Source organism: Larus michahellis, chromosome 11 (assembly GCF_964199755.1).
Source record: "Larus michahellis chromosome 11, bLarMic1.1, whole genome shotgun sequence".
Classification (NCBI taxonomy): Eukaryota; Metazoa; Chordata; class Aves; order Charadriiformes; family Laridae; genus Larus; species Larus michahellis.
The window spans coordinates 21,897,923-21,925,615 of record NC_133906.1 but is presented as its reverse complement, the minus strand read 5'-3'; the positions used below and the strand labels follow the sequence as shown (position 1 = coordinate 21,925,615).

The 27,693-nt window shown below is 61.4% G+C and overlaps 3 protein-coding genes across 4 annotated transcripts; all 3 read left to right on the top strand.

Annotated features, from left to right (window-relative positions):
* The first annotated feature begins 255 nt into the window (after positions 1–255).
* SLC34A1 (solute carrier family 34 member 1) lies at positions 256–4,915 on the top strand. The gene is made up of 13 exons (XM_074603812.1): positions 256–460; positions 633–749; positions 908–1,090; positions 1,542–1,670; positions 1,746–1,889; positions 2,000–2,111; positions 2,199–2,394; positions 2,736–2,831; positions 2,947–3,046; positions 3,293–3,460; positions 3,849–3,965; positions 4,131–4,255; positions 4,361–4,915. The coding sequence occupies exons 1-13, from the start codon at positions 256–258 to the stop codon at positions 4,913–4,915; spliced, it is 2,247 nt and encodes a 748-aa protein (XP_074459913.1).
* A 953-nt stretch (positions 4,916–5,868) lies between these two features.
* Positions 5,869–6,897, top strand: LOC141749752 (alpha-2Db adrenergic receptor-like). Its single transcript, XM_074603811.1, has one exon. It carries the CDS (start codon positions 5,869–5,871, stop codon positions 6,895–6,897), a length of 1,029 nt encoding a protein of 342 aa, XP_074459912.1.
* A 4,046-nt stretch (positions 6,898–10,943) lies between these two features.
* GRK6 (G protein-coupled receptor kinase 6) lies at positions 10,944–26,575 on the top strand. 2 transcript variants are annotated; one of them, XM_074603745.1, is made up of 16 exons: positions 10,944–11,048; positions 14,017–14,112; positions 16,802–16,914; positions 17,232–17,309; positions 17,583–17,683; positions 18,968–19,060; positions 19,377–19,440; positions 20,070–20,210; positions 20,891–21,081; positions 21,890–21,927; positions 22,054–22,143; positions 22,233–22,441; positions 22,683–22,820; positions 23,072–23,209; positions 23,373–23,507; positions 25,068–26,575. In XM_074603745.1, the coding sequence occupies exons 1-16, from the start codon at positions 10,997–10,999 to the stop codon at positions 25,116–25,118; spliced, it is 1,728 nt and encodes a 575-aa protein (XP_074459846.1). In that variant the 5' UTR covers positions 10,944–10,996; the 3' UTR covers positions 25,119–26,575. The 2 variants fall into 2 exon arrangements, with proteins under 2 accessions (XP_074459846.1, XP_074459847.1); XM_074603746.1 differs by having other exon boundaries at positions 10,945–11,048; positions 24,309–26,575.
* The last annotated feature ends 1,118 nt before the right edge of the window (positions 26,576–27,693 follow it).

Genomic DNA, 27,693 nt, shown 5'->3' with positions numbered 1-27,693 from the left:
GATGGTGGATGTGTGCGTGGCCTCACCTCCAGTTTGGGACACTCCAGCAGCGCCAGCACCGAGCTCTTCTCCTCCTCCTCTTCCTCTCATGCAGAGGGTGAAGCACCCAGCGCCAAGTGATGGAGAGCTGAGGCTGCTCCGGCATCGCGCCCAGGGGCAATGCCGAGCCTCAGGCAGGCGAGGCGGGATGTGCCGTCGGCACGGTACCCCAGGGGCGCGTGCCCCATCCCGCCCCGGGGCCGCGGCTGACACGGGATGCTGCAGGGTTACCCATTAACTGCAGGAATTTCTGGGGAGGAGGTGAGCAGCGAGCGGAGGCGAGGGGCAACGCGGGGCTCCTTAGACTTTGCTCTTGGCGTGCGTATAAAGGGCCGTGGTGCCCTGCAGGCCACTTTGCTGGAGGGACGCGCGGATGTGGCATGTGGACACGGTGCTGCCCTGAGTGCCTGGCCAGCCCCAGGTGAGCAGGGCTCTGGGCAGGAGGGATCCCCTCCCCATGTCCCCTGGTCCCCTTGCGCGAGCTCGCTGGGGTGTCATGGCAGCAGCCAGAGGTCCAGGGGACCATCAGGTGATGGGATGGTGCTCCTCGGTGGTGCCAGCCACCGTGGTGACGTGCAGCCACCTCTGCGCAGCCTCATCAGGAGCGATGCTGCCCTACCGGAGGGAGAGCCCATCCCTGCCCCGCTGCCCGGTGCGGGGAGGAAGGGTGGTGCACGGGCCCCAGTTCACCTACTGCCCCAGCCCCCCAGGTAGGTGCCCCCAGCCCTCCTCCTCCTCCTCCTCTTCCTCGCCCCGCCGGGCTCAGCTCTGCTTCTGGCCAGACCCTGGCCCGGGCGGTGCCTGGCTCTCCTCTGCAGGGGGTTCCCTGCGAGGATGGGGCTGTAACATGGGTGCCCCCTCTCCCCAGCTCTGCACCGACTGCCGGGTGCCCACACCTGCCCCTTCACCGTCAGCGCGGTGCCTTGCCCTGACCATGGCTTCCCCTGCCCCGGCTCCCCGGGGCGCCTGGGCGAGGGCAGGGAGCGGTACGAGCTGGACGCGCTGCCCTGGCAGGGACCCCGGCTGGGCTTGGATGAGCTGCAGAAGCCAGGTGAGACCCACGGGTGGTGGGGACACAGCACCCGGGTTGGGAAGCACCCCAGAGATCTGCCAGAGGCACACAGGGGGGCTTTGGGGTGCCAGGACAGGGGGTACCAGGAGAGCCCCAGCTTTGTCCCCATGACTGGCAGCAATTCTTCCCCGCTGCCCCGCGGTGCCAATCCTCGCGCTGCCACCCCAGCTGCACCCCCAGCACGGCGGGCTGCCTGCCGGCGGGGGAGACCCTCAGCTCCCCATTGGCAGAGCCGAGGGGCAACAGGGGCGACTGGCACAAGGCGCTCCAGGGTGGGAGGAGATGGAGGGGACCCAGGGAGTGGTGGCACGGCTGGGGACACGAGCCCCGTCCCGCCAGGGGCATGGGAGGATGGTGTAGGGCTGCAGGAGCCCGGGGAGCTGGAGCCGTGCCATGGGCTGTGTTTAACACTCTCTCTTGTCCTGCACAGAGCTGGGGTGCTGGGCCAGGGTCCAGTCCATCTGTGTCTCCCTTCTCAAGGTGCCCCTGATGTTCGGGTTCCTGTATCTCTTCGTGTGCTCCCTGGACGTGCTCAGCTCTGCCTTCCAGCTGGCCGGAGGTAGGGTGGCGGGGACACGTGGGCAGCTGGTGGAACCCAACATACCAGCACACTACCGCTCACGCTGTCTTGCAGGAAAGGTGGCCGGGGACATCTTCAAGGACAACGCCATCCTCTCCAACCCAGTGGCCGGGCTGGTGGTGGGCATCCTGGTAACTGTGCTGGTGCAGAGCTCCTCCACCTCCACCTCCATCATTGTCAGCATGGTCTCCTCAGGGCGTGAGTGTGCCCACAGGGCTCCCGGGGACCTGAGGCTGCGGGACAGGGTGGCCAGATGGAGTCACCCTGAGCTGGGCCAAGTGGGGCTAGTGGGTCTTTCTCCCCCCCAGTGCTGGAGGTGCGCTCTGCCATCCCCATCATCATGGGCTCCAACATCGGCACCTCTGTCACCAACACCATTGTGGCCCTCATGCAGGCTGGTGACCGCAGTGAGTTCAAACGGTGAGAGCTGGTCAGGGCAGAGGGGACTCGGGGGGCCGGGGGCTGCTCCCAGGGGACCACCCCATGCCTACAGGCTCCTCCGCACAGGGCCTTCGCCGGTGCCACAGTCCACGACTGCTTCAACTGGCTGTCGGTGCTGGTGCTGCTGCCACTGGAGGTGGTGAGCGGGTACCTGCACCACGTCACCCGCCTGGTCGTGGCCACCTTCAACATCCGCAGCGGGAAGGATGCCCCCGACCTGCTGAAGATCATCACAGAGCCTTTCACCAAGCTCATCATCCAGGTCTCCTCAGCATGGTGTCCCCCAGGGTGGTATCCCCAGGCTGGTGGTGGTTCCCCAGCTTTTGTGTTCCCCATGCTGGCGGTAATGTCCCCAGCACTGGTGTCCCTTTGATGGTGGTCATGCCCAAGTATCTCTAGGCTGGCAGTGGTGTTCCCAGGCTGGTGGTGATCCCTCAGCATTGCTGTCCCGCTGTTGGTGGTGATGTCCCCAGCACTGGTGTCCCTCTGATGGTGGTTGTATAGAAGTGTCCCCAGGCTGCCAGTGGTGTCCCCATCCCAGTGAAGGTGTCCCCAAGCTGTGTCAGCCCCAAAGGGCCCTCTCCAACGTGTGTGTTTTTGCAGCTGGACAAGTCAGTGATCACGGGCATCGCAACGGGGGACGAGAGCCTGCGCAACCGGAGCCTCATCCGTGTCTGGTGTGGCCCCGCACCCCCACAGGTGAGGGGCCCGTGGCCCTGCTGGGGCCATCAAACAGTTCCACGGAGGGTGAGTGGTGGGCAGAGGCTGGCTGAAGACACTGTGGAGCCGGCTGCAGACCACCCTCTCCCTGCAGATGGCCGCTGTGGGGCTTGTGCCCCCCCTGAACTGCACGGCCCTTGGCCGCTGCAGCACTAAGGGCATCGAGAGCCTCCACAACGTCACCAGGCAGAAGTGTGAGTAGGTGTGGGGGGCTTGGGCAGGGCTGGGGGGCACAGGGCATGGGGCTGGGGAGGTGCAGGCAGGGCTGGGGAGTTGTATGTGGGATGGAGAGCTGCTGGGCATGGGGCTGAAGTCATGATGTGGGGCAGGGCTGGGAGATGTTTAGGCTGGGGTCTGGGTGTGGGGCTGTCTGGAGGGAGCAGGTTTGTGAGCAGGGCTGGGCCAGCCCCAGCCCCTCGCCCAGCCGTGCTGTGGGGCAGGTGAGCATCTCTTCACCGACACGCCGCTGCCCGACCTGGCTGTGGGGCTGGTGCTGCTGGCCGGCTCCCTCGTCGTGCTCTGCACCTGCCTCATCCTCCTGGTCAAAATCCTCAACTCCCTGCTCAAGGGGCAGGTGGCCAAAGCCATCCAGAAGGTGATCAACACTGGTGAGTGGGATGGGGACCACCATGGGATGAGTGGGATGGGACCCTGCCTGCCCCATGGCCACCCGTCCCCATCCACATCCCCACCTGCCATCCTCAGACCCATCCCTGGCTGCCCCTAACTCCCATCCCTACCTGACCCCCATGCCCCCTGCCTACCCCTGATCCCCACTCTGCTTATGGCTGTCAAGACCTCCTGGTGTCCACATCCTCCTTCCTGAGCCATTCCAGTCACCAGCCACCAGGCTGGCCCCATACCCACAGCCTGACCCCATACCCAGAGCCTGGCTCCCCAGCCCCCTCCCCAGCACCATGTAGGAGCTCTGGGTTGCTCCCAGCTGATGTGTCCACGCTCGTGTCCATGTCCGTGCCCATGGCCATGCCGTGGCAGACCTCCCACACCCGTTCAGCTGGCTCACTGGGTACTTCGCCATGGTGGTGGGTGCCGGGATGACCTTCGTGGTGCAGAGCAGCTCTGTCTTCACCTCGGCCATCACACCCCTGATCGGTGAGTGGTGGTCCTCTGGTCCCCTGCCATGTGCTGATCATCCCCCATGATGGCCCATGGGTGCTTGAGCGCTCAGAGGGGCAGGAGGAGCCATGTCTCCTTGGGAGAGCGTGGGAATGGCATTAGTGAGGAGCAATGGGATGGGATGGGGTGCCTCTCCCACAGGCCTGGGGGTCATCAGCATTGAGCGTGCCTACCCACTGACCCTGGGCTCCAACATCGGCACCACCACCACCGCCATCCTCGCCGCCCTGGCCAGCCCCGGGGACAAGCTGGCCAGTTCCTTCCAGGTACGGGCGTCCTGGGGCCAGGACTGGGCTGGAGCGGGGCACCGGGCAAGGCAGGGGCTGGGGGAAGCCCACGTGCTTGGCCTGATGGGGATGCCGTCCCTGCAGATTGCCCTCTGTCACTTCTTCTTCAATATCTCTGGCATCCTGCTGTGGTACCCGCTGCCCTTCACCCGCCTGCCCATCCGCATGGCCAAGGCGCTGGGCGAGCGCACGGCCAAGTACCGCTGGTTTGCCGTGCTGTACCTCATCGTCTGCTTCCTCCTGCTGCCCTCCCTCATCTTCGGCATCTCCATGGCAGGCTGGCGGGTGCTGGTGGGGGTGGGCGCGCCCTTCCTCAGCCTCCTCTTCTTCGTGGGGCTGGTGAACGCGCTGCAGGCACGCAGCCCCGGCCGCCTGCCCAAATGGCTGCAGACCTGGGACTTCCTCCCCGCCTGGATGCACTCGCTGCAGCCCCTCGACCGGCTCATCACCCGGGCCACCCTCTGCTGCACCGACCGCTGCCGCAGCCCTGAGGGCTGGGAGGAGCGCGAGGGCCCTCCCCGTGACAAGGCCAGGCTGGGGCTGGACAACCCCGCGCTCTCCTACCCCGAGGAGGTGCCTGGCCCCGCCATCCGGGTGGGCTCCCCTCGCCCGCCCCTGCACAGTGCCACCCGGCTCTAGCTGGCACCAGACGCCTGGGCCACTGCTCTCGTGGCCGCCCGGTTTTTGCCATCCCCGCTCAGCTGGTGTCTAATAAATGCCGAGCGCCCGCGCCCCAGGTGTGTGTCTCTTCACAGAGGCTCCTGCCCCTGCAAATCCTGCCCGAGGGCAGGTGCCCGATGCCCACCGTTTTCCCCCGTGTCCAAACACCACCTCGTCCCCATGTGGGGGCCCGGTGTTGGGGACGCACCAAATGTGCTGCTGGGGCCGTGGGGGCACTCGCTGATGATGCCACAGCTAAATGCTGCGGTTTGCAGCCAGCCTGTACCAACGTGCCACAGGGACCTGCTTCTTCCACCCGCCTCATCCCCGGAGGGCTGAGCCGGCAGGCTCCATTCTGCACCGCTGCGTGCCATGGCAATGTGTCAGTGCACCGGGCTCAGCCTGGGGCAGCCGGCGAGGTGCTGCGGTGCTGCCGGGATGGGGCGCAGCGGGATGTCAGCTCAGCATGGTCAGGCAGTGTCCCCGGCCTGCCGGGTACCCCAACACCCGTGGTAGGAGCCCACCAGCCACGGCGACCCTGGCAGGAGCCCTTTAAGTGTTGGCAATAACCACTTCTCCCACCGCCCGCAGATGCTTGGGCTTCTGCCAGCGATATCAGCCCGTCCCTCCCTCCTTCCCGCCCGCCCTCCTCCCGGGCTGGGACCAGCAGAGCCTCCGGGGCTGCCGTGGGAGCCGCGCTGGGGCTCCTGGCACCACCGCTGCCCCTTGTGCCTGGCCGGGTGGCCACCGAGCCGGGACGATCTCCGCCTTGCCACCAGACCGGGTCAGTACGGGAGCAGTGGTGGCTAGGACAACCCCCGGGGACTCAGCGATGGCGGGGCTGCACCACGAGATGTGTCAGGGCCGGTGAGCGGGGCGCGCGGTGGGGGGCAGCCCCATGGGGCTTTGTCCACCTGAGGGGCTGGGACAGCATGGAGCCAGCCCTTGCCCTCCCCAACACCTCCGGTAATGGCAGCGGCACCGGCAGCGCCCCACACTCGCCCGCAGCCACCGGGCTCATCCTGCTGGCCGCCCTGGCCGTCCTGCTGGCCACACTGGTGGGCAACGCGCTGGTGGTGGTGGCCATCTCCACCAGCCGGGCCCTGCGGGCTCCACAGAACCTCTTCCTGGTGTCCTTGGCCTCGGCGGACATCCTGGTGGCCATCCTCGTCCTGCCCTTCTCGCTGGCCAACGAGGTGATGGGCTACTGGTATTTCGGTGGCGTGTGGTGCAGCCTGTACCTGGCGCTGGACGTGCTGCTCTGCACCGCCTCCATCGGGCATCTCTGCGCCATCAGCCTCGACCGCTACTGGGCTGTCACCCGGGCAGCCCGGTTCAACCTGCGCCGCAGCCCCGGGCGGGTGAAGGGGATGATTGGGGCGGTCTGGGCGGGGGCGGCCCTGGTGGCACTGCCACCGCTCCTGCGGGCCCGTCCGGGCAGCCGGGAATGCCAGCTGAGCCAGGAGACGTGGTACGTGCTGGCCTCCTGCGCCGCCTCCTTCTTCGCCCCCTGCCTCGTCATGGTTGCCGTCTACTGCCGCATCTACCACCTCACCGCCCGGCGGACAGCAGCCCTCCTCGCCGCCCGCGCCCCGTGCCCCGCCGGCACCGGCAAGAAGGGGCCGGAGGTCGGGATGCCGGGCTGGCGGCGCCGGAGCCAGAACCAGAGCATGTTGCTGTGCCGCCGGCGGCTGGTGCGGGCACGGGAGCGGCGCTTCACCGTCGTGCTGGCCGTGGTGATGGGGGCCTTCGTGCTGTGCTGGTTCCCCTTCTTCTTCACCTACAGCCTGGGGGCTGTCTGTGGGGAGGGCTGCCGCGTCTCCAAGCCCCTCTTCAGCTTCTTCTTCTGGATCGGCTACTGCAACAGCAGCCTCAACCCCCTCATCTACACCCTCTTCAACCGGGACTTCCGCGCCGCCTTCCGACGGCTCCTGGCCATCCCCTGCCAGCACCGCACATAGGGTCCTGCTGGGACACCGGGGACGCAGCCTCCAGCCCCGCTTGCCGCTGGCAGCGCCCAGACCCACCACGGACCCCGGACAGCAGTGCCGGTGTGCACCTCGAGGTACTTTTGGAAACGCGGGGTTGAATAAAATGAGGCCAAATTCTGTGCCCAGGGCTGGCGTCTGCCTCCTGGGAGCCCAGCAAGCAGCACCCATCTCCAGCACCCATTGTCACCCCAGCCTGCAGCATGGGTGACCCGCTGGTGGTGACAACGAGCTGTGGTAGCTCTGGAGAGCACCAGTCCTCCCTGCTGCCAGGTGAAACACAGCATCCTCTTGCGCAGGGGACGGACCCCATGGGTGCTGGGGGGGACACAAAATCCCCCATGTGGCAGCATCATTGTCACCAGGCTGAGCTGGCCATGCCCCCACAGCAGCCCAGCCTGAGCCCTGTGCCTCTCTGCCAGGGTTGTCCCCTGCATGTCAACAGCATGTAGCCATGCCGTGTCACGGGGGCTCCATGGGGGCACATATGTACTCCACGGTGGGGTACGAGGGGTGCGGGGATGAGGTGGGACACATCCTGCTCAGGGGCTTCACCGGGATCTTGCTACAGGCGGAAAAGGAGGAATGACATCCCGGTGGCAGAAAGGCCGTCCTCCCTTGGGAGAGCATGGGAGATGGGGCTGCGTGGGAAGAGCAGCCCGAGGTGCGAGGGGCCATGGGGGCAACTGTGGGGCGAAGACCTGGGGGGCAGCCACATCGCCCTGGGGGCAGCAGCCGCCCCACGCCCGCCCTGCCCGGCTCCCAGCCCCGCTCCACACAGGCACCCGGGGGTCAGGGGCCGCTCCACTTCTCCAGCTTTGAGGCTCAAAATAGAAAATCTCAAAACATCGGACTTTCACTCGGCTAAAAACAGCCACTGGCGCCTGGGAGCTGGAGCCCAAGGAACGCTGGCTCCCCCCAACCCCCCCAGTCCCCGCCGGGGTGGGCACAACTCAGCCGTGGTGTCTGGGGGAGTGAAAGGGACGGGGGTACTTGCAGCGGTGAGGACCCCCGGGCCATCCACTGTGCCCCACTGGCCCTGTGCGCAGAGGGTCATGGCATGAGCTCTGGGACTGGCAGAGGCTGCCAGCAGGGACTGGGATGGGACGGGGGCCCAGCGCTGAGCCCCCGGAGGTGGCCAGCCCCAGCAGTTGGGGCCATGCTGGCACAATCTGCGGAAGGAGCTGCCCTATCGCTGCCGCCTGGCTTCCCCTCCCGCGGCCGCCTCTCGCCTTTTCACAATTAAACAGCACTTTGCTTCTAAAAATACCCAGGGAGATGAGGGCGGCTGATGGGGACTCGGCCGGGGGCGAGGAGCTCTCGACAAGGGGCACCAGCCCCTGGGGCAGCCCCACAGCGCCCTGGATCACACACCGTGTCCTCACCCTTGCCCGGCACCGCAGGGGCTGACCAGGGGACCAGGCACCATCTCTCCTCCTGGGGCATGCGTGCATGGCTGCAGGATGCGGCAGGACAGGAGAGGCCGGGGACCAGCCAAAGTGGGGGCACACAGGGACCCCCCAGCTTGGGCAAGGTGCCCTGTTGCACCAGGGCAACATCTGAGTCACCAAAGGGAACTTCAAGATGATGTCTGAAACATCAAATCCCGAGGGGTGGATGAGGTCTGGGAGCACCTGGTTCCCCCCTTCACCCCAGACACCACCAGGTGCTGGGGCGCTCCGGGGAGAGTCCCGCCACCGACATCTCCCACTGCATCACCACGCAGCACATCGCTCTGTCCATGGCAGACAGGTCGAGCAGGTCGCTCCGTATCTCCACAGCAGCCATCGCCACTCCAAGTTTGCACAAAGTTTGTTTTATCCCCCACAGTGTGACCCTTATTCCTGCCCCGTTCACGAGCCACCGTGACCGCAGTACTGCCGGCAAAGCGGCTCCCCTGGAAGCGCTGATTACTCCTGCCCAACTGCAGCACTTATGCTCGCCCACCTGGAATTGCATCCTGCGTTTTCAGGCTGTTTCTTCAATTTCTCAAGGTTATTTTAAATTACTCCCCTGATAGGCCTGGGTTTGGAGCCCTCTCCCCCTCTCCAGCCATGTCCCCTCCACAGAGCTAAAAAGCAGAGTCACAGTTCCACCACCTGGGCTGCCATGGCTCTGCTGGGGACACCAGGACCCCTCGGGACACCCCATGGCTGATGACTTGCTGGCGGTGGGAACAGTGCTGCAAAATGCCAGCTGGGAGGAAACTGGAAGTAGCAACCTAAGGGTTAAGCGTGCAAATGCATGGAAACAAAGTCATCGCGTTTGAAGCTCAAAATAAGTATGTGCCACCTTTAAAAGGAAAGCAGCTCTAAAAGAAGAAAGCTCACAGCGTGAGCTCATCCCTCATGGCAGAGCGACACGGGAGATCACCTCCAAGGCATGGCAGGGCAAAGCATCCTCCTCCTCATTACCGCTGCGGGTTTGTAACCAGAAGATGCAAGACCTGATCTCCAGTGGATGCTGAAGGGCACATCAGACCACAGTCAGTACCGACTGCACCGGCAATGAGTGCTTGGAATAATTTGTGTTATTATCAGCCTCTCTGCAGCCTGAGGACATGAACCCCCTCCCTCCTGCTCACCAGCATAGCCCAGCCGAGCGGTGCTCGGGGGCCCGGTCGCTCCCCACCACCAGGTTGCCATTGACAGAGGCCAGCGGAGGGACCTGCCCATCACCATGTGCTCCTCCATGCTCCAGCCACCACCAGCCTCGCACCCAGGGCAGGCCAGCCCCATTGCCACCGCACACAAGGCAGGAGGCATCACCCACGGGCTCCCGGAGGTGGGAGCCATTGGAAGGCAGAGGTGACACCCAAAAGCCAGAAGGAGCAGAAAGCCGGGCAGGCACAACTTGCTGATGGGTAAGAGGGTTAAGGAGCGGTTTTACACCCAGGAGAAGCAGGGACCTGGGCAGGTCATCTGCAGGGCTGACAGACCATCAAGGGGTGCTTGAGGAGGACAAAGGCCTGCAGAGAAATCAATGACTAATTAGCTGGGGAGCAGGGAGGGAGAGGTTCCCACAGCACAGCTTGTCTTCAGACAGGGTAAAGCTGCTGCTAATTGAAGTACCAGTAAACAAAGGGCTTTTAGAGCAAATCAATGGAGGGAAGAAGCCCGTAGGAGCAGCAAGAGCTTCAATACCAGAGTGGCACACCAGCAGTCACCGGAGTCAGCCCCAGCGCGATAGGGCTGGCAGCACCACACCCCCGCCACGCCAAGGGATGAGGCCAAGGCGCGATGAGGAAACCCCGAACCTCCACCGCAGCGATGCCGGACACGGCACCAGCGCTTGCGCTACCCACCCCGCGGCACAGGGACTGACCAACGCCGGACACGCGGGTGCACAGGCGGCTTCATTGAGGCCAGCACAAACACAGGCCCGGCCTGCAGAGGGGGGAGGCTGCCCTAACAATGTAACCGCTGTTAAGTGGAGCACAGGGCAGCCTAGACAGGCCACAGGCCCCCCGCAACGCCACCAGCCAGGCCGCAGAAACCCGCACTCTCCGGGGAGCCCCACCACCGGCGCCCCCTTACGAACAGCCGCTTGTCCCCGCCCCCTACCAAACGCACCTATCACAACCCAGTCAGCACCGGAGTGGCAGCTCTGCGCCCAATCAAATGCCGCAGAAGGAGGGTCTCTCTCTCTGCGGCGGGCGCCTTTGAGGCTTCGCCCAATCCGTTCCCCAAGCGGCGACTGCCCTCTCTGAGTGACACCTCGCCCTCCAATCAGCACCCGCTCCCTCTTCCCGGCTGGGTTTCGCCAATGGCCGCCGAATGACGCGCGCTTCTCTCGCCCCGCCCCCGCCCTCCCACACCCCCGCCCGCCGCGGGGCCAACGGGAGAGCAGCGGCGCGGTGGAGGAGGCGAGGCTTCCTGAGGGGGCTGGGCCAATGGGAGCTCGGCGCGGGAGGAGCGTGGGCAGGCATTGGCGGGCTGGGCGCGGGTGGGCGGGGCGCGGCGGCGGCGGCGGCGGCGGCGGGGGGAAGGCGGCGGCGGCGGCGGGGCGCGGGCCAGGCGGCGGGGAGCGGCGCGGAGCCGGGCGGGAGGCGGCGGCGCCGCCGCCTGGGCCTATGGAGTTGGAGAACATCGTCGCCAACACCGTCCTTCTCAAGGCCCGCGAAGGTGAGCGGCGGCGCCGGGCGGACGCCGGTCCCCGGAGCTGGGGGTGGGGGAAGGCCCGGGGCGGCGGCGGTGGGGCAGGCGGGCCCGGGGCAGCCCGGCAGCTGAGCGAGGCCAGCGCCCAGGAGGTGGCGGCCGGTCGGTGGCCTGAGCCGTCAGCCCGCCCGGCCGCCTCCTAGAGCGGCATCCGCTCCCCAAAGCTGCGGCCGGGGCTGCCCCTGAGACTGGGCCTCGGGCTGTCCCTCCCCGGGGAGTCTCCGCCTTCACACCAGCCCCGGTCCCCTCAGCGCTTTGGCTGCGGGGCCGCAAACCTCCTGCTGCCTCTGGGGTGAGGGCTGAGTTCCGGGCCCTCGGCGCAGGGGAGCCCCAGGGTGGGTTAGGCAGAGCTGGGCAGTCTGTCAGGCAGGAGCCTGGCCCTTGGCAGGGCAGATGTGGTTCGGCCAGGCATCGGGGAGTTCATTAGATCCCGTAAAGTGGTGGGGAAGTACAGTCCCTCCTGGCCCACGGTGTGCAGCTGGCCACAGCGAGTCATTCTGGAGCCTGAAATCTAGTTAGAGGGCTTTAGAAATTAGATTTGTGGGAGCAAAGAGCAGCAAAATTAAATTTACATGGGCAGAAACATTTTTGAGCTGCTTGGAAATCAGGCTTAGCATTGGTACTTCAGGCACGGTGACCGTGGCGCACCATGGCGTGGTGGTTCCTAACGACAAGGTTTGGTTCAAAAGCGAATCCAGACGAAACCAAACAGCGGCGTTTGGGACTTGAAGACGCGGGGCCCTGCTTCACACGGAGTGAGAGACCAGGAGGCTGGCTCCCGGCAGAGCGGGGTTTGGTCGCCGATGCAGAGCGAGGTGTCGGAGGACTGCTGCAGTGCTTGCTGGTGCTCCTCTGGTGCCTCGGCCTCAGCAGATGGTGGGCAGTTTGGCTGCAGGCAGATACAATCCACTGGCACGCTCGTGTCGGATGGTTCCTGCCCGTCCACAGCTCTCCCACCCATGGCTGGGTGGCTGTGGTGGCCACTGGGGCAAGCTCCAGCAGCCTGTGTGACAGGACAGAGCCACTTTGCTGGCTGGGTCTGACAGCGCCGCATGCTTTGCCCCAGCCTGGCCTTTTTGGGATCCTCCTGGTCTGTTGTGGGAGTGTGGAGCCCCTGGACATGCTGGGGGGGCTGCTGACAGCCATCTTCAGCTGCTGCCATAAGATGACCATGTTCTGCATTTCTTTCAAACTCTTCTAGGAGAGTTTGGCCCAGGAAGGCCTCTTCCAGGAGGGTTTGGAAGGTGAAGGATCCTCCCACTGTTGTCCCCCTTGCCTGCTGGCCTCTGGCAGAGGGACAACAGACCAGCTTTGAGCTATCACCAACCCCTGAAGCTCCCATGTGGTGAGCTCTTGGTGGAGGTGGCCCCATCCCCAAAATGGGAGTGCTGGTTGGTGGGCAGGAGACGAGTTCCCTGCTGGGCTGTTTGCTGCGGTGCTGGGAGGGCGGGGGAGAACCGTGCGTGAAGGGCGCTGGGAGCCTCCTTGCAAAGCAAACAACTCAAGGAAGTGCAAGCTGCCAGTCCTCGTCCTCCAGGTGCTGTGGGGCACAGCTCTGCTTTTCCTTGGGCGCTGGTGGGGTGAGGATGGCATGTCCTCCCGTGCCCTCACTTAGTTGTCCCCATCCGTTTTGTTGCCGCAAGCCGTGGCTGACAAGAAGGTGTCTGTGCTGCTGGTTTCTTCCACCCCTGCTTACCCTTGAGTCACTTCCTTCCTGAGTTTGTACAATCGTGCAGCCCAGCTGCTGGTGCGGGGCAGATGCAGCGCAGCGACCCGCAGCGTGCCAGGGGCTCGGACCTGGGGCTGGCCCTGCAGGAGGCCGGCCGTGGTGGCCCCGTCCCACCTGCCTATCCAACCAAGGCCTCCTGCGTCACAGGGAGCTGGATGCCTGGGGACCGTGTCTTGGATTAGGGGCTGAATTGCATCCGCAGTGGAGGAAAGTGTTATGAAAGTGTTTCTCAAGAGCTGATAAATGGTGTTCAACCCCCCCCCCCCCCCCGATTTCAGAAAGCTGTGCCTTTGGCCCAACTCAGCAGGGTGGTTTAATGTATTTCCAAAGGGAGGTGGGAGATTGTGTGTTTGTTGGCACCAAGCTGGGGGAAAGCAATCCCTGGAGCTTGGCTGATCCCAGAAATCAGGCGTACGAGTATTTCAGTACTTAGTGCTTGCTATGATGTAAATTTTTTGGTCTATCTAGAAGCTTTCCCACCCTGTCCTACAGCACTGGGCATTCACTGCAGCAACTGAAGTTGGATTAATATCTGGTTCTTGGATCTTGCTTTTCTGAGGCTGGCTTATCTCTGGAGAAAGGTGGGAGTGTCCCCACTTCACAGGTGGGAAACTGAAGTGATGAGCCCCGGGCGATGCAGTGAGTTGTCTGTGGAGCTGCGATTAGAGCAGGAATTCCTGTCTCCCAGCTTCATGTCCTCCCTCTGAGAGCCCCTCCCTGGAGTAAGCAATCAGTCTGAAATGAGTAGGTGGCATGAACATCGCTACTACGGCAGGAAGAGCTTCACGTTGAGCAAGGCTTGGCCTGGAGAGGTGTTTAGTTATGCAGAGGTCCTGAGGACAGGCCTGGGAGCCAAGAACTCTTGTGCAGGCATAGACCAACCTGTGGCTTAAGGCTCTCCTGCCCCTGCCCTGATTCTCCCATCTTAAATACAAGCTAACTGAGAAGTCCAGGTGAAAGGTCTTCATGTGGGGCTGGGACTTCATTCAGCAGACAGAGTGGTTTGTCCGTCCGCTTCTTCTGGTAGTCAGAGGCTCTAACACTTTTGTTCCACCAGCCAGGAGACGGAGGTACCACTTTGGTCTTGTTTTCCTTGCCTGGGCTTGCTCATGTAAATGGACAGAGGGTATCTCCTCTCTTGGCTCCTGCCTGCAGTTGGACTTCCTTGCTTCATAACTCATAGTACCAATTTTGTGTGCCCTGCAGGTGGTGGTGGAAACCGGAAAGGCAAGAGTAAGAAATGGCGCCAGATGCTGCAGTTCCCCCACATCAGCCTCTGCGAGGATCTTCGACAAACCCTCGGTGAGATGTGGTGGCTGGCGGGAGCTGAGTAGTGTGGGTGCTCCGCTCTGGAGCAGGGCCGGTGGGTGAGCATGTGTGAGTGTTGTGCATACAAAATTGAGTTGTGCGAGGGGCAGGGACATATAAAGGGGCATGTGTCAGCCAAAGCCCAGCCAGAATTTCTCAGAGCTCAGGGTGCAGGGAAGAAAAAATGGGTAGGTAAGTCACAGCTGCGTGGTGCTTGACAGATAATGTTTGTTGATCTACCCACACATCTCCTATGCTGTGGTGAGCTTCACTAGAGATACGCCACCTTCTCTCTGCAAACAGACCCTGTTGCAGAGTTTTGGACCATCGCTCTGGGGTGCCTTTGCATAAATAACAAAGGTCCCGCTTACGTCCTCTGGACTCCCTGTCTGGGATTCAGGCCTGCTGTGCAGACCTCGGCTTCTAACACTAATGCATCAGGGGTTTTTTTGGCAAAGCTGGGTTCTTGCTGCGTGGTACAGATGACAGTTGTACAGTTGGGCAGGGCTTGGCCTGTCATTTTAACACTGCACTTTGTACTCTTCATGGTTTTAATGTTGTTTGTGCAGCAGGCTTGGTCTTGAGATCATGTGAAATTGTTTTGGGGCGCAGGGGGTGGGAATGCTCTGCTTCCTGGGAAAGGGAGAGCTTGTTTAAGTTGTTGCTCCAGATTCAGCTGCCAGCTGGAGAGTGGCGCGGTGCTGGCCTTGTTTCAGAGCAAGTGTCACTGGCCTGAGTGGGTTTGGGAGGTTTCTGCAGCTCCGGTCCCCAGTTACACCATGCCCAGGTTTTCCAGGTTCTGGCAGCCCCAAGGAAAGGAGTGACTGCCTTTGAGAGCGTATGGGACTGTAGCACTTGGAATAACTTAACCTCCATCATCCACGCTGTAACCTCCAAGCTCACAACAGCCTGGTTCTGCTGCTGTGGATGCCGTGCACCACCTCCCAGGGCCGGCTTCACAGCCGAGTGTAGTCAGATGGCGACTCTGTCCTCGGCTTTACTGCAAAGTGGAGCAAGTTCTGAGCACCCAACACAGCTCTGGCACGGGCTCTCCTTGCAGGTCCCATCTTGGCCATCCCAGCCCCTATCTGCTTCTCTGCCTTGTGTGCCCTCAGCAGAGCTTTCCCTCAGCTGATGCCCATCTTCTGCCTGCAGCCGCCCTTCCTGTGGGTGTCATGACGTGTTTTACAGCGCTGAACTTCACCTTTGTAGTGCTGTCCATTTGCTGGTGGTGAATGCTGGTGGTCTGTCTGCTGTCCCGCATAGTGACCTTGTGATGCTTTGGGGGGCAAGTCCCTCCCAGCGGCTGACTGTCACCACTGGTGTCCCCACTTCCCCTTGGGGAGGCATGCGAGAAGTGCTTCTGGCCCAGGTGGAGGCCACCTTGCTTGGTTTCCCCATGGGAAAGATGACCCTGTTCCTTGTGCTTGGGTCAGTTTTTGGCTGGAGTGGTTTTGTTTTCCCCTCACAGCCTGCTAGAAAGGTATTTCTTTCCTATTGCAGAGGCTTGGCAGGACCATGGGCATGGTGGGCTGGTTGCCCACTGCAGAATTAAGCTTTGTGTGCCCTGACCACAGGGAGAAACCTTGTGTGAGCCTGGGCAGCAGCGAGGGCAGCCGAAAGCTTCTGATCTCACCATCAGCAAACTCTCACCCTCCCCAGCTGAAGGGAACTCCTTCCCCTGCACACACAAAGAAACCGGCCGGTGCAGCGGAGCTGGCGAGGCGTCCTCCTCCCCCACCACAGCCCGGCTGTCGCTGTGCTCTCGTGCACCCTCAGGAAGCCACAGCTTCCTCGGGAGAAACTGCTGCGCAGGGAAGGGAAGACTGGCAGTACTCAGCCCCAGGGAGGGCTGGAAGATCCCCTGCGTGCCGGTGGGCGGCTGCACATCTGCACCCCAGGCAGCCCGCCACCCTTGGTGGCCAAGGCTGCAACAGAAATCTGTTCTGGCCGACGATCAGACGACGTATTGTGAGTGGAAGGGGAGGGAAAAAAAGCAGAGACCTGGAAGTGCTCTGGACAGTCAAAGGGGTTTGTGCCTGGGCTGCCAGACTTCAGAGAGGGGCAGGATGAATCAGCAGAGAAGCCGAGCTCCACAGGGCAGTAGGAGTTGACATACAAGCAAGTGGCTGTGCCGTGGAGTTGGGGGATCTAATTGCTGCGTGCAGCATTAACAGGACATCTGTGGAGATGGTGCCTCCCATTTTGATGCTGCTGCTTCCAGCAGGGCCTTTGGGAATATGAGTGGTTTGTAAGAGTCATCAGAGCAACTCTTGGCCTGGAAGATCTGCCTCAAAATAAGCTCGGTGTGTTCCTCATGTTCCAAGGAAAGTTGTGCGTCTGGAGTAGTCAGTCAATCTCCATGGGGAGAGGATTGAGAAGAGGTTGTCCAGGCAAGCAGGGGACACGAAGGTCCCTTGCTAGATACAAGAAGGGCAGGCTGTACAGAACAGTAGGCCAAACCTCTTTCAGGGAAGATCTTCCACAGGGGTATGTAAAAGCTGAGTTATGCCTCTTGTCCCCATGGGGTGCATTTCACTCTCCTGGGACTCTCAGGCTGGTGGGACCTGTGAACAGCAGGCTGACGAGTCGCAAGACCCTCTACCACTGCCCGTGGCCAGGGCGGTGGGCTGTGGCTGCTCCTTTGTGGGCTGGCAGTGAGTGATCTTCTCCACATTTGCAGAGCGGGACTACCACAGCCTGTGCGAGAAGCAGCCCATCGGGCACATGCTCTTTCGGCAGTTCTGTGAGACACGACCTGAGCTGTCACGCTGCGTCAAGTTCCTGGATGCTGTGGTAAGAGCAAAGCCCCGTTGGGCTTCACTGGGGGAGGCAGGGATGTTCTTGGTGCCCTGGGCATGGACCAGTTGGCGCTGGGTGCTCCAGCAGTTGCCAGGTACTTCTGGGCACGTAGGGCTTTCCTGAAGGAAAAACCTGTGAGTTGCAGTTTCTCCAAGATAGGGCTGGGCCTTTGCTTAGGGAGCTGGAGATCTGGTTTTCCAGGAAAGCATGGGAAACCTTGGGCAGAGGGTGTTGCTGCTCTGCAGCTGTTGCCCGGTAGCAAGGCTCGGTTCCTGGATGGACCTGCTCCTCACACTGTTTGCTCCGTGCAGGCAGGGTACGAAGTGGCTCCAGATGAGAAGCGGAAGGAATGCGGGCAGCACCTGATTGAAAAGTACTTGAAGCCAAACGTGAGTAAGAGAGTTGTGTTTGCTGCCTGCAACAGTAGAGCGGTTGGAAAGCTGACAGCTGTCATTACCCGTGTCCTGCCACAGCGAACGTGCTGGGCAGGACAGTGAGGGCAGCATACAGAGCCACCCCGCCACCTCACAAGCGACCATTACTGCTTTTCCCTCTGGCCCTAAAGCAGACGGGCACCTATGTGCTGTTCCTGCGGGCCTCTCCTTCCTGGGAGGATCCTTGTGCTCTGCTCCCTATGTCTGACTCCATCCCTTTGTCCCCAGAGTGAGGACCATGTGCCTGAAGTCCCCTCACAGCTGGTCGATGCCTGTTGTGAGAGGCTGGAACAGGAACCTTCCAAGGAGCTCTTCAAGGAATCCACTAAGTAAGTTGGAGGCGTGGGGCCTGCCTTCGGGGCACCATGGCACAAGGTTGGCACGGTAGGGGCAGCTAACTCACCTTCTCCCTTGTGGTCCCTTCCTCCAGGAGAGTGAGGGCTGGGGCTAAGGCTGGCTCTGGGGAGTTTTGGGCTAGTGGTTTGCAGCACAGCTCCAGGAAAGCAAATGCAGGGAGCTCCCCTATGGGAGCCACAAGCTGCTGCAGAAACCTCTGTTGCTCCTCTCAGTCTGCCATGGGTCTGAGTTGTGATTTGGGAAAACTCCGTTTCAGCAAGCCTCAGCATCTGGCCGTGCTGTCTTGTGCCGGGATCTCGTACACCCGTAGAGCAGAGCTGAGAGCCACGGTCCCCATGCCAGCTGGCCTTTCCCGCTGGCCACAGATGTGGCCGTTGTGGTTAGGTTACACTGGCTGTTGCTGCAGGGATCTAAGGTCACTTCTGTTCCCATGGCAGAAGCAGTGGCCAAGGTCCTGGCTCCGGGTGCAAAGCGGAAGCTGTTGGGCAAACCAGGCTTATGGCTTCCACCCCTCCCTGAACAGTAGCTGGAGCATGTTGCCTAATCGAGTGCAGGGCTGTGGCAATGGGTTTGCTGCAGTCTTCTGGGGAGCGTTAGCTCTGTGTGTGGTAACTGGAGTCGCTGTCTGAATGCAGAGCCTCCGGGCTGGGCCCTGCCTGCTCTTGGCAAGCTCTGAAAGGGGAAGAGCCCGTCCGCTTCTCCTTGATGCATGTCTTCAGTCTAGACACTATGTCTAAGGCTCTTTACTCCGCTGGGCAGCCCTGGCACCGCTCTCCGAAGCAGTTAGCTCTCTCGAGCAGGATCCCCTGTGGCCTTTTGTGCTGGATATTCATCTGAAACTGAACAACTCAGCGCCTGGTGCTGAACATTGCTAGCAGCTTTCGGTGGCTGATTACAGCCTGGAGCGTGCATTTGCCCTGTGAGCAGAGGGGCAATTGCAAAGAGTCCCATCGTCCCCCTTTGTCCCACAACCCGGGCTGGTGCTGAGAGACCACAATTAGCAGTGCCAGCCCCATCCCAGGGTACTAAGTTTGTCACAGTGGTACCTCCAATGCACTTTCCTGTTGCTTCAGGCTTAGCGTGGAGTGGGGCTTTCTGGGCCAGGGCTTCGTGGGTGATTCAGTACTAGGCTGGTTGAGGGGATGGCAAAGTGACCGGGCTCACAGGGCTGCTCACCTCCTCTTTCCTTTGACCACCGTCTTTTTCCATGGCTGTGATCAGCTATCAGGAACCTTGCTGGCTCTGCTCTCTCCTAGGCTTATCCACGACTACCTGAGTGTGGCTCCCTTTGCTGACTACCTCGACAGCTTGTACTTCAACCGCTTCCTGCAGTGGAAATGGCTGGAACGGTAATGCTCCCTGACATCTCTGGGAGACCTGCACCCTGCTCTCATGGCCTGCCTGAGGGCTCTTTCTCATGCTGAGTCCTAGCAGGATACAAGGGCCTGTCCTTTGTCTGCTCTTGCCCTCCTTCAGGGCCCTTTATTGGCACCATCAGCCCCTACTGGCTGCCCCAGCCTTGCTGGCCTCGCAGGGAAGCAAGGTCTGCTTGAGCAGGGGTTTTGGGGTGAGGTGCAGTCTCAGGCTGGGGCATGGGGGTGGTTTGGGCTTCAGTCCCTATTCTCTCTCTGCTCCCATCTCACTCCAGTTTCTTCTCCCTCACAGGCAGCCAGTGACCAAAAACACTTTCCGCCAGTACCGTGTGCTGGGCAAGGGCGGTTTTGGGGAGGTGAGTGACCAGCATTTCCTCTGCATTCAGGCTACGAGGCAGCCACCGTGGCCCGCTGCCAGATGCGGACCTGGATTGGCCATCAGGGTGCCACAAGCTGCTCCAGCACCTGGAGGCAGGTGCTGCTGGCTGTGGGGGCTCTGCGCTGGGCACCGCTGTGCTCTGGGCATTGCGTGGTTTGTTGGTTCCCCTCTGAGGGGCCAGAGCTCCCCTCTTGCTGGGCACTGGAGGTGTGGGAGGTGTTGCACAGGGTAGGTAGCATGTGCCCTGCTGCCTGGGCAGAGAGTCAGGTCTGTTCCTGATGTCTTGGCAGGGGACAACTGTCCTGAAAACTGTCACTGACAGGCTTTCTACTGTTTCTGGAGCAGCCTTCTGTCTTCCCAGGCACCAGCCACAGTGCTGCTACAGGTGGCAGGGGCATCATAGCCCCCTGCTGCTTAGCTGTGACATCTGGAGATGTCACTGTTCCCTGTGTCCTTGTTTGACAACAGGCTTCTTGCTAACCTCAGAGCGAGGTGGGGAGAGGGACATTTTTGCCTTCCTGGGCCTCTTCCTGAGAGCGGAATCTCGACCTAGACCTCTCCTTGGAAACGGCAGCAGGAGGGTGCTGAGCCATGTTCCCTCTCCAGGTTTGTGCCTGCCAAGTGCGTGCCACAGGGAAGATGTACGCCTGCAAGAAGCTGGAGAAGAAACGGATCAAAAAGAGGAAAGGAGAGGCCATGGCCCTGAATGAGAAACAGATTCTGGAAAAAGTGAACAGTAGGTTTGTAGTAAGTACATAGGAATTGCTCTCACTTTGCTGCCGTGGTTGATTTTTCCTCCAACCAGCCGGCCCGGCACCTCTGTGCTCCTCGCCTCATGTGGAGAGGCCGGAGCAGGCCCTGCCCACGGGGTAGGGTCTTGTTGGCTGCAGATCTCTCACAAGGCTGGGGTCTGGCAGGACCTCCTGCTGCCTCCATAAGATGACATAAATGTCCCCAAAGTCAGGCCCAAACACCCCTCTGGTCTCACAGGGACCTTGTTAACCTCTGGGGCAGAAGAAAGCAGTGACAACTGTCCATACAGCCAAGTGGGCAGAAGCCTGGCCCTGAGCTGTGTAGTGGGGAGCTCTCTCCCTGGCTGCCCTGAGGTGTGGACACCCTGAAACCTCCCTTTATGGAGGATTCATCAGGTGCTGCCCCGGGGTTGCTGTTGGGTGCTGCTTGCCCCTGGAGGGGAGCAGTTCTGGCTCAGGGAAACAGTGTCCTCCCTGTCTGAGGAAAGCTGGGGATGTGCAGGGGCTGCTGGGCACTTCCATGCCCTCCCTGGGTGTGCACGGTTCCTCCTCCGCTGGCAGAGGCCCAGACCTGCTGCCCATGAGTGGCTGCTTGGGTGACAAGTGCCCATCAGAGTGTGGGCACCTACCTCTTCCAGCTGTGTCTTCTAACAGCCTTTCTGCCCTGAATTGCAGGTGAGCTTAGCCTATGCATATGAAACTAAAGATGCTCTCTGCCTAGTGCTGACCCTCATGAATGGAGGGGACCTCAAGTTCCATATCTACCACATGGGAGAGGCTGGCTTCGAGGAGCCCCGGGCAGCTTTCTATGCTGCCGAGATCTGCTGTGGCCTCGAGGACTTGCACCAGGAGAGGATAGTGTACAGGTGCGCACTGCCTGACCCCTGCTGGGAGACCTTGTACGGGCTGCAGAAGCAAAAGGGTTCCTGCTGCTCTTACTAGCCCAGCTGGGTCTGTCTTCTCGAGAAAATAAGCTCAGGCTTGAAAGCAGTGCAGAGCTGGGTGAGAGGGGATCAGGAACAGAAAGCCAATCTCCTGGGAGAGACGGGAGAGCCTAGCTCGTCTTCCTCGTGCTGGTAAATGATCGCCAAGAACAGGATGTGATCGTGCTGTGAGCGCCTCGGGGCAGGCACTTGGGTGCTTAACTCCCCGGGCAGTATTGACACTAGAACAAAGGCGGGTAGGCTGCCCCAGTACGCTCAAGACTGAGAGCTGGGTGGGAGCGAGAGCAAGCTGATTGCTGATTGTATGACTGTACTCCCCGGGTTGTGTGATGCAGTATTAGGGATAGCATGGCTAAACACGGGGCCAGAAAGTTCCTTCTAGTCCTGCCCTGTGCCTTGCCCTGGGGCAAGGTAAGCAGAAGAAACCTCTGCTTCTCTCCTGCATGGCCTGCCCCATAGTGAGCACTGCACCTGCAAAGAAGGACTCAGCTGCAGGCTCACTGATTGCCTGCGGAGGGTTGAAGATTGTCGTGACCTGCTTCTCTGCCTGGGAGGGGGGAGCTTGCAGGGCTAACTCCGGGGCAGGGGGTGAAGGGAAGGTTATCTGTGTGCCTGAGGCAGGGAGATTGCATCCCTCTGCTGCTTATCTGTGACTTTTGAGATGTCACTGTTCCTTGTGTCCTTTGCTTTGACAACAGGCTTCTTGCTAATCAAGTCTATTCCTTCCTAGGGACCTGAAGCCAGAGAACATTTTGCTGGATGACCACGGTGAGTGCTGGTCAAGAGGAGCCCTGGGGCTGGGTCCTCCTCTCTTCTTATGCTTGAACCAGGGTTTCTCTGTATTCTTGGCAGCTTCAAACGCTGTCCCTTGACCTTGCCCCCTCCTCTGTGCAGGTCACATCCGTATCTCAGACCTGGGGCTAGCTGTGCACGTGCCGGAGGGCCAAACGATCAAGGGCCGGGTGGGGACAGTTGGCTACATGGGTAAGTGGTCCTGGTTTAATCAAAAAGTGGTCTCTGACTGCACACGTTCCCCCTGCCTTCACACATCCCTCACCCCTGCTCCTATGTAGCTCCAGAGGTGGTGAAGAACGAGCGCTACACGTTCAGCCCAGACTGGTGGGCTCTGGGCTGCCTGGTGTACGAGATGATTGAGGGACAGTCCCCCTTCCAGCAGCGCAAGAAGAAGATCAAGCGGGAGGAGGTGGAGCGGTTGGTGAAGGAAGTGCAGGAGGAGTACTCAGAGAAGTTCTCACCCTGTGCCCGCTCCCTCTGCACCATGGTACGAGTGTGCATCCCTGTCCCTTCACTCCCACTCTGCTTTTGCAGGCAGACACGTTTACTTGCACTGGCTTTGATAAGACCGTGCAGGAGAGTCCAGAGTGCCTTAATTCCTCACTCTCCCAGCTGCCGAGCAGGCCCATGCCATCCTTAGAGACGTACTGCAGGAGCCTGACGGACCTCAGGGCTGCTGCTGCCCCAAGCACCCTCCACCTGGGGCGCTGATTTCCTTTGTGTTGCAGCTCCTGTGCAAAGACCCTCTGGAGCGCCTGGGGTGCCGAGGAGCTGGGGCCAAGGAAGTGAAGGAGCACCCTCTCTTCAAGCATCTCAACTTCAGGAGGCTGGAAGCAGGCATGCTGGACCCCCCCTTCAAGCCAGATGTAAGTGCCTGTCCCTGTCCTGACCTCTTCAGTCGCTGGCGCTGTCAAGGGAAGCAGGAGCCCTGGGGTGGCTCACCTGAAGAGATGGCGCCCGTCCCCTTCCCTCTTGTTTCTAGAGCCTGGCAGAAAAGGGGTCAAGCAAGCTCTGGGCTGTGGGGAGAGGGGGATCGGTATTGTCCATGAGCCACAGTTGCTTGAGATGCTGGCATCTTAGTGGAGCCTGGCGTTAGAGCAGTCTTTGTCCTGTTTAGCCCCAGGCCATCTACTGCAAGGACGTTCTGGACATTGAGCAGTTCTCCACAGTGAAAGGGGTGGAGCTGGAGCCCACGGACAATGACTTCTACCAGAAGTTTGCTACGGGAAGCGTTCCCATTCCCTGGCAGAATGAGGTAAGTTTGCAGGACAGGTTTTTGCTCCTGCTTCTGCCCACCGTGGCCACCGCATACAGTGTCCCGCAGGGTTTGTGCTATCCCTGCTGCTCTTGCACTCTGCTGGGCCCTCAGTGACGGCCTTTGTGTGGCAGTTGCTGCAGCCATCTTTGTCCTCTTCCAGATGATTGAGACAGAGTGTTTTAAGGAGCTGAATGTCTTTAGCGCAGACGGCACGGTGCCCCCAGACCTAGACTGGAAAGGGCAGCCTTCTCCACAGCCCAAAAAAGGGTTACTCCAGCGCTTATTCAGCAGACAGGTAAGAGTTTGCGCCCAGCGTTTCCTCCCCAGCAAGTCCTCTAGCAGCACTGGGCCCTCTCCTGCCTGTGCCAGGCAAATCTGGCAGGCAGGTGAGCGTGAGGGGGAAGCAGGCAAAGTCCCCCACTATGCTGGGTGGCCAGACCCCAAAGCTGTCACAGGGACCGGCACAACACTGCAGGGATCCAGCCCTCACCTGGCTGGCACTCCCCATGCTGGGGGAGTCGAGGGGCCTGGGATGGAGTGTCCTGGCTAAATACGCTGCAGTCACACAGGGAGAGGGCTGTTGTTGAAGGCACTAAAATAGCAAGCCTGCTCCCTTCCTACATGAATTATGCCATCCCTGAAAAAGACCTTGCTCTTGGAGTGGGCTGCTGGGCTCCCCGGAGTATTTCTGCCAGACCTTAAGCAAGCAGAGAGCAGTGCTTTCGAGGGATGAGGAGAACGGAAATGTCTTGCAGCTGCTATGGGCTTGCTTGCCTGCCTGTCTCCTCTGCCCAGAACAGTCTTTGCCTTCTTTCCAGGACTGGCAAAGTTTGGGCTGCTGCCTCTCAGCAGCTGCTTACAGCTGTGGGACTCGAGCGTGGTTGGCTCTGGACCCACTCTCAGACACCCAGTGCTGACTCCTGCTTCTCCGACAAGCCGCGAGTAGTGTTTCACTGTTCAGTGGGCCGCCCTAGCCAGAGCTAGCTCTGGGTTGGGATATCCAGCCCTTCCCGAGGCAGGCAGGACCTGCCAGAGGATGGGCAGCTGCCTGTAGCAGGGGTTGAGCTGTGATTTGCCACGTGTTTTCTCTTTCCAGAGGTGAGCAGTCTCTCCTGGCTGCTCTGCTCAGGGAAATACCCGGTGGCCCGCGGACATGGCAAGATCTGGGAAAGAGGAGTGTTGTCCTTCAATGCCTATCCCTCTTCCCCCAGCAGAGCACAAGCTGCTTGTTGTTCTAACTGCCCTCTGAGCCACTAATCCCGCTTCCCTGCTCTCGCTGCCTTCGTGAGGGAGGCCTTGCCCTCAGCTTGAGCCAAAGCTGCCCCTGCACTGCCGCTGCTGGGAGCTCCGCTCCCAGGGGGCTGTGGGAAGTTCCCTTCGCTCCTCTCTTCGGATGTCCAGGATACGCAGAAGGGTTGAGAAACTGGGAAGGGTTTGGCATTGCCCTGTGCTCAGACTCCCTCCTGTTGCAGCAAAAAGGGCTTCAGCTGCTTCTGCGGCCGGCTGAGCCTTGAGCGGGGCCGATCGTCTGTGCTGGCACTGGGCTGTCTCCCTGGGTGGCTGTAGTCCACGGAGCCCATCTTCTTCCCAGCTTCTGAGCTAGTCAGCTGTGTGCTCACCAGTCTGTCTGCCAGGAGCTGAACCCCCAGATGCAGCTTGACTGTTTCTCTGCAGACTGGGGGTCCCCTCCGGCCCCTTGCCTCCATGTAGCTCGCCCGTGCACAGGCTGGGGGGGGCCTGGCCCTTCCCTGCCAGAGGGCAGCTGTAGGCTGGGTTGTGTGACCGTGCTCACCCTCTGCTTGCTGTGCTCCTCTCTCTCTCTCCCTCCTCCCTCTCCTTGCCCTTCTGACTTCAGGACTGTTGTGGAAACTGCAGCGACAGCGAGGAAGAGCCCACCCGGCTGTAGGGCACAGCTCGTTCTCCAGCCCCCTGGGACCCCCTTGCCTCTCTGGGTGCCCAGCAGAACAACAGCCCAGCCTGAAGGACAAGGTAGCAGCGGTCCCGCAAGGTGGATTTGTTTACAGCTTTACACGTCTGTATTTGAAGACCGTGAGGATGGCTCCAGGGCTGGCAGCAGCAGGCAGCTCGGGCCAGGGTGCCTCTGGCCAGGGGACAAGCCCTCATTGCCGAGACAGACCTGAACGCTTCTGAATCTGCCGCTTGGGCTTGTGCTGCTGCCGCCCGCCGGCTGCCGCTCCCCTCCCGGGCCCAGGGTGGGAGGGAGGGATTGTGCCAGCGTGGGCCGAGGCCAGGCTGGAGCAGCTCTGCTGACACATTCCATGGTGCCGAAGCGGCACTGCAGGTTTGGTGTATATTTATATATGTCAGTCTGTACATATCACATGTCGTTTTTTTAATCTATAGGTGGGGGCCTGCACTGCCCCCACCCTGTCGCAGGCACAAATGTCCTCCTATGGGGGGAGCGACAGTCCCAGCTTTGTACCAGGGAGTCCTGGGCAGAGGCCTTCCGTGCCTTGAGGTGTCTAAAGCATCTTTCCTGGACCTTTCTGGCTGTGCTGAGGCGTCCCTGGCTCCAGCGGAGTCCATTGCTCAGCCCCCAGGCACAGGAAAGCGCTGTGCCAAAGCGTCTACCGTTGCATCCTGGCAGCAGAGCGTCACTGCCTCATCTCGCTTCCCTGTCTGCCGGAGCCTGCTTCCTCCTGCCTTGTCTCGCACATGCTGCCAGCTCCGGGGACCTGATCCCGGCCCCCCTCTCCAGACCGCCGGCAGGCTGCCTGTGGCACAGTGGGACACGGCTCAGAAGGTACCTGCTGCTGCGTCCAAAGGGTCGCTCTGATCCCTGGCGTGGCGCAGGACGGCTCCAGCGCAGTTCCACCAGCTCCAGACCAGCCACCTGCATGTTCTGGAGGTGCCGCGGTCCCTGGGACACAAAGGGACCCTGCTCTCAGGGAGCAAAGCCGTGGCAAAGGGAATGTCCCTTCTTGGGGTCATGCTGTGACCCAATAGTGAGTGGGGAGGGGACCAGCTTGCTCACCATACCGGCTTAGTGTGTGTCCCCAGGGGTCCCGGGGAGCCAGCACAGCTCCTGTGCCCCCGGCGAGGGCCCTGCGTGTCCCTGGGGAGCAGCGTGGGGCTCAGCCCGCCTCTCCCTTCTGCTTGTCCTCTTCCCCTCTTGTGCACACTTGTCCCAGCTGTGTCCCGAGCAATAACTCGTCTCTTCTCTGTGTGTGTGTGTGTGTGTATGCACACGCATGTGTGCACATGTGCGTGCTGCTGCCTCGTGCTCGTTCTGAGCCAGGCCCCCCAGGGGGGCTGAGCACCTACTTGGACCTGTGGTATCATGTGCTTGCCTTGCACTAAAGTTGGAGAGTATTTAAATTTTTAACCTTTTGTTAAGTGTAAGATTTGCCGTGCCTTGTGTTGCTGTCGTGTCAAGGGGGGGGCCCACTCCGGGCCATACGGGGTTGGTGGCTGTAAGGAGGAGAGGAGCAGGTCCTGGGCTGCCTTGGGCTCTGCTGGGTGCTCCCCTCCTCAGGGAGGGGCTGGGGCTGCCCTCCAGGGCAAGGGCTGCTGCTGAGCCCTGGGGACCACGGGTGGCCCTTGGTGGCTTCTGCTGGGTGGTTTGGGGCGGTGCAGGGGCATGACAGGTACAAGAGCGTGTGGCATTGGGGTGCTCATGTCTGCTGGGGTCCCCTTTGGGTCATGTCCCTCCCCTGTCTGCCCTTAGCACAGCCCCCCCGAGGTTGCTGTGGGTGTGCTGTGGGTCCGGGGGCAGAGTCCTGCTCCCCTCCGGGTGCTGTGCGTTGCTGATTCGGGGGGGTGACCTCATGCCAGCATGGAGCACTGCTTCCTCAGGCCAAGGGCCAGCCCCTCAAAGAGGGGGACGTGGCGCGAGCTGGGTTAGGGTCATGACACTCGCCATGGGAGAGCATGCAAAGGGGGGCAGCCTGGTCAGGGTGGACGCAAGGTGGGTTTGGGGCCGGGGGCCGGCGGCAGGGCTGGCGGCAGCCTTGGCAGCCCTGTGCGCAGCGCGGGGGGGCCGCACACAGCTGCACAGGGATGAGAATAGCAAGTGCGGCTGGGTAGCTAGGGAACAGTTGCTATGGGAGCGGGCCGAGGAGGAGTTCTCACACTCTGAGGGGGCATCTTGGGGTAAAATCCAGGAATTTTCTGCAGCCATGGAAGGAAAGAAGGCAGGGCGGGGGGATGGGGACTGCCTGGGGACTGCTGCTCCCACTGCACGGGCCAGGGATGCTTGTGCCACCCCGACGGCACCGCCTGGGCTGTGGCACCCTGGCACCAAGGTCCTGGGGTCACCAACATGTTAGTGATGCCTGTCACACGGCAGGCACGGCCGGGTTTGGGCAGCCCCTGGCTGAGCTGTGAGCAGGGCATGGAAGGGGCTCTGCCTGTCCCCAGCTCCCCCCTGCCCAGGGCTGTCCCAGCCCCGCCGTTTGGGGGATGCCTTGTCCCCATCCCTGTCCTTGCTGGGGGAGAGCAGCGTGTGTGGGGGGGTGCTG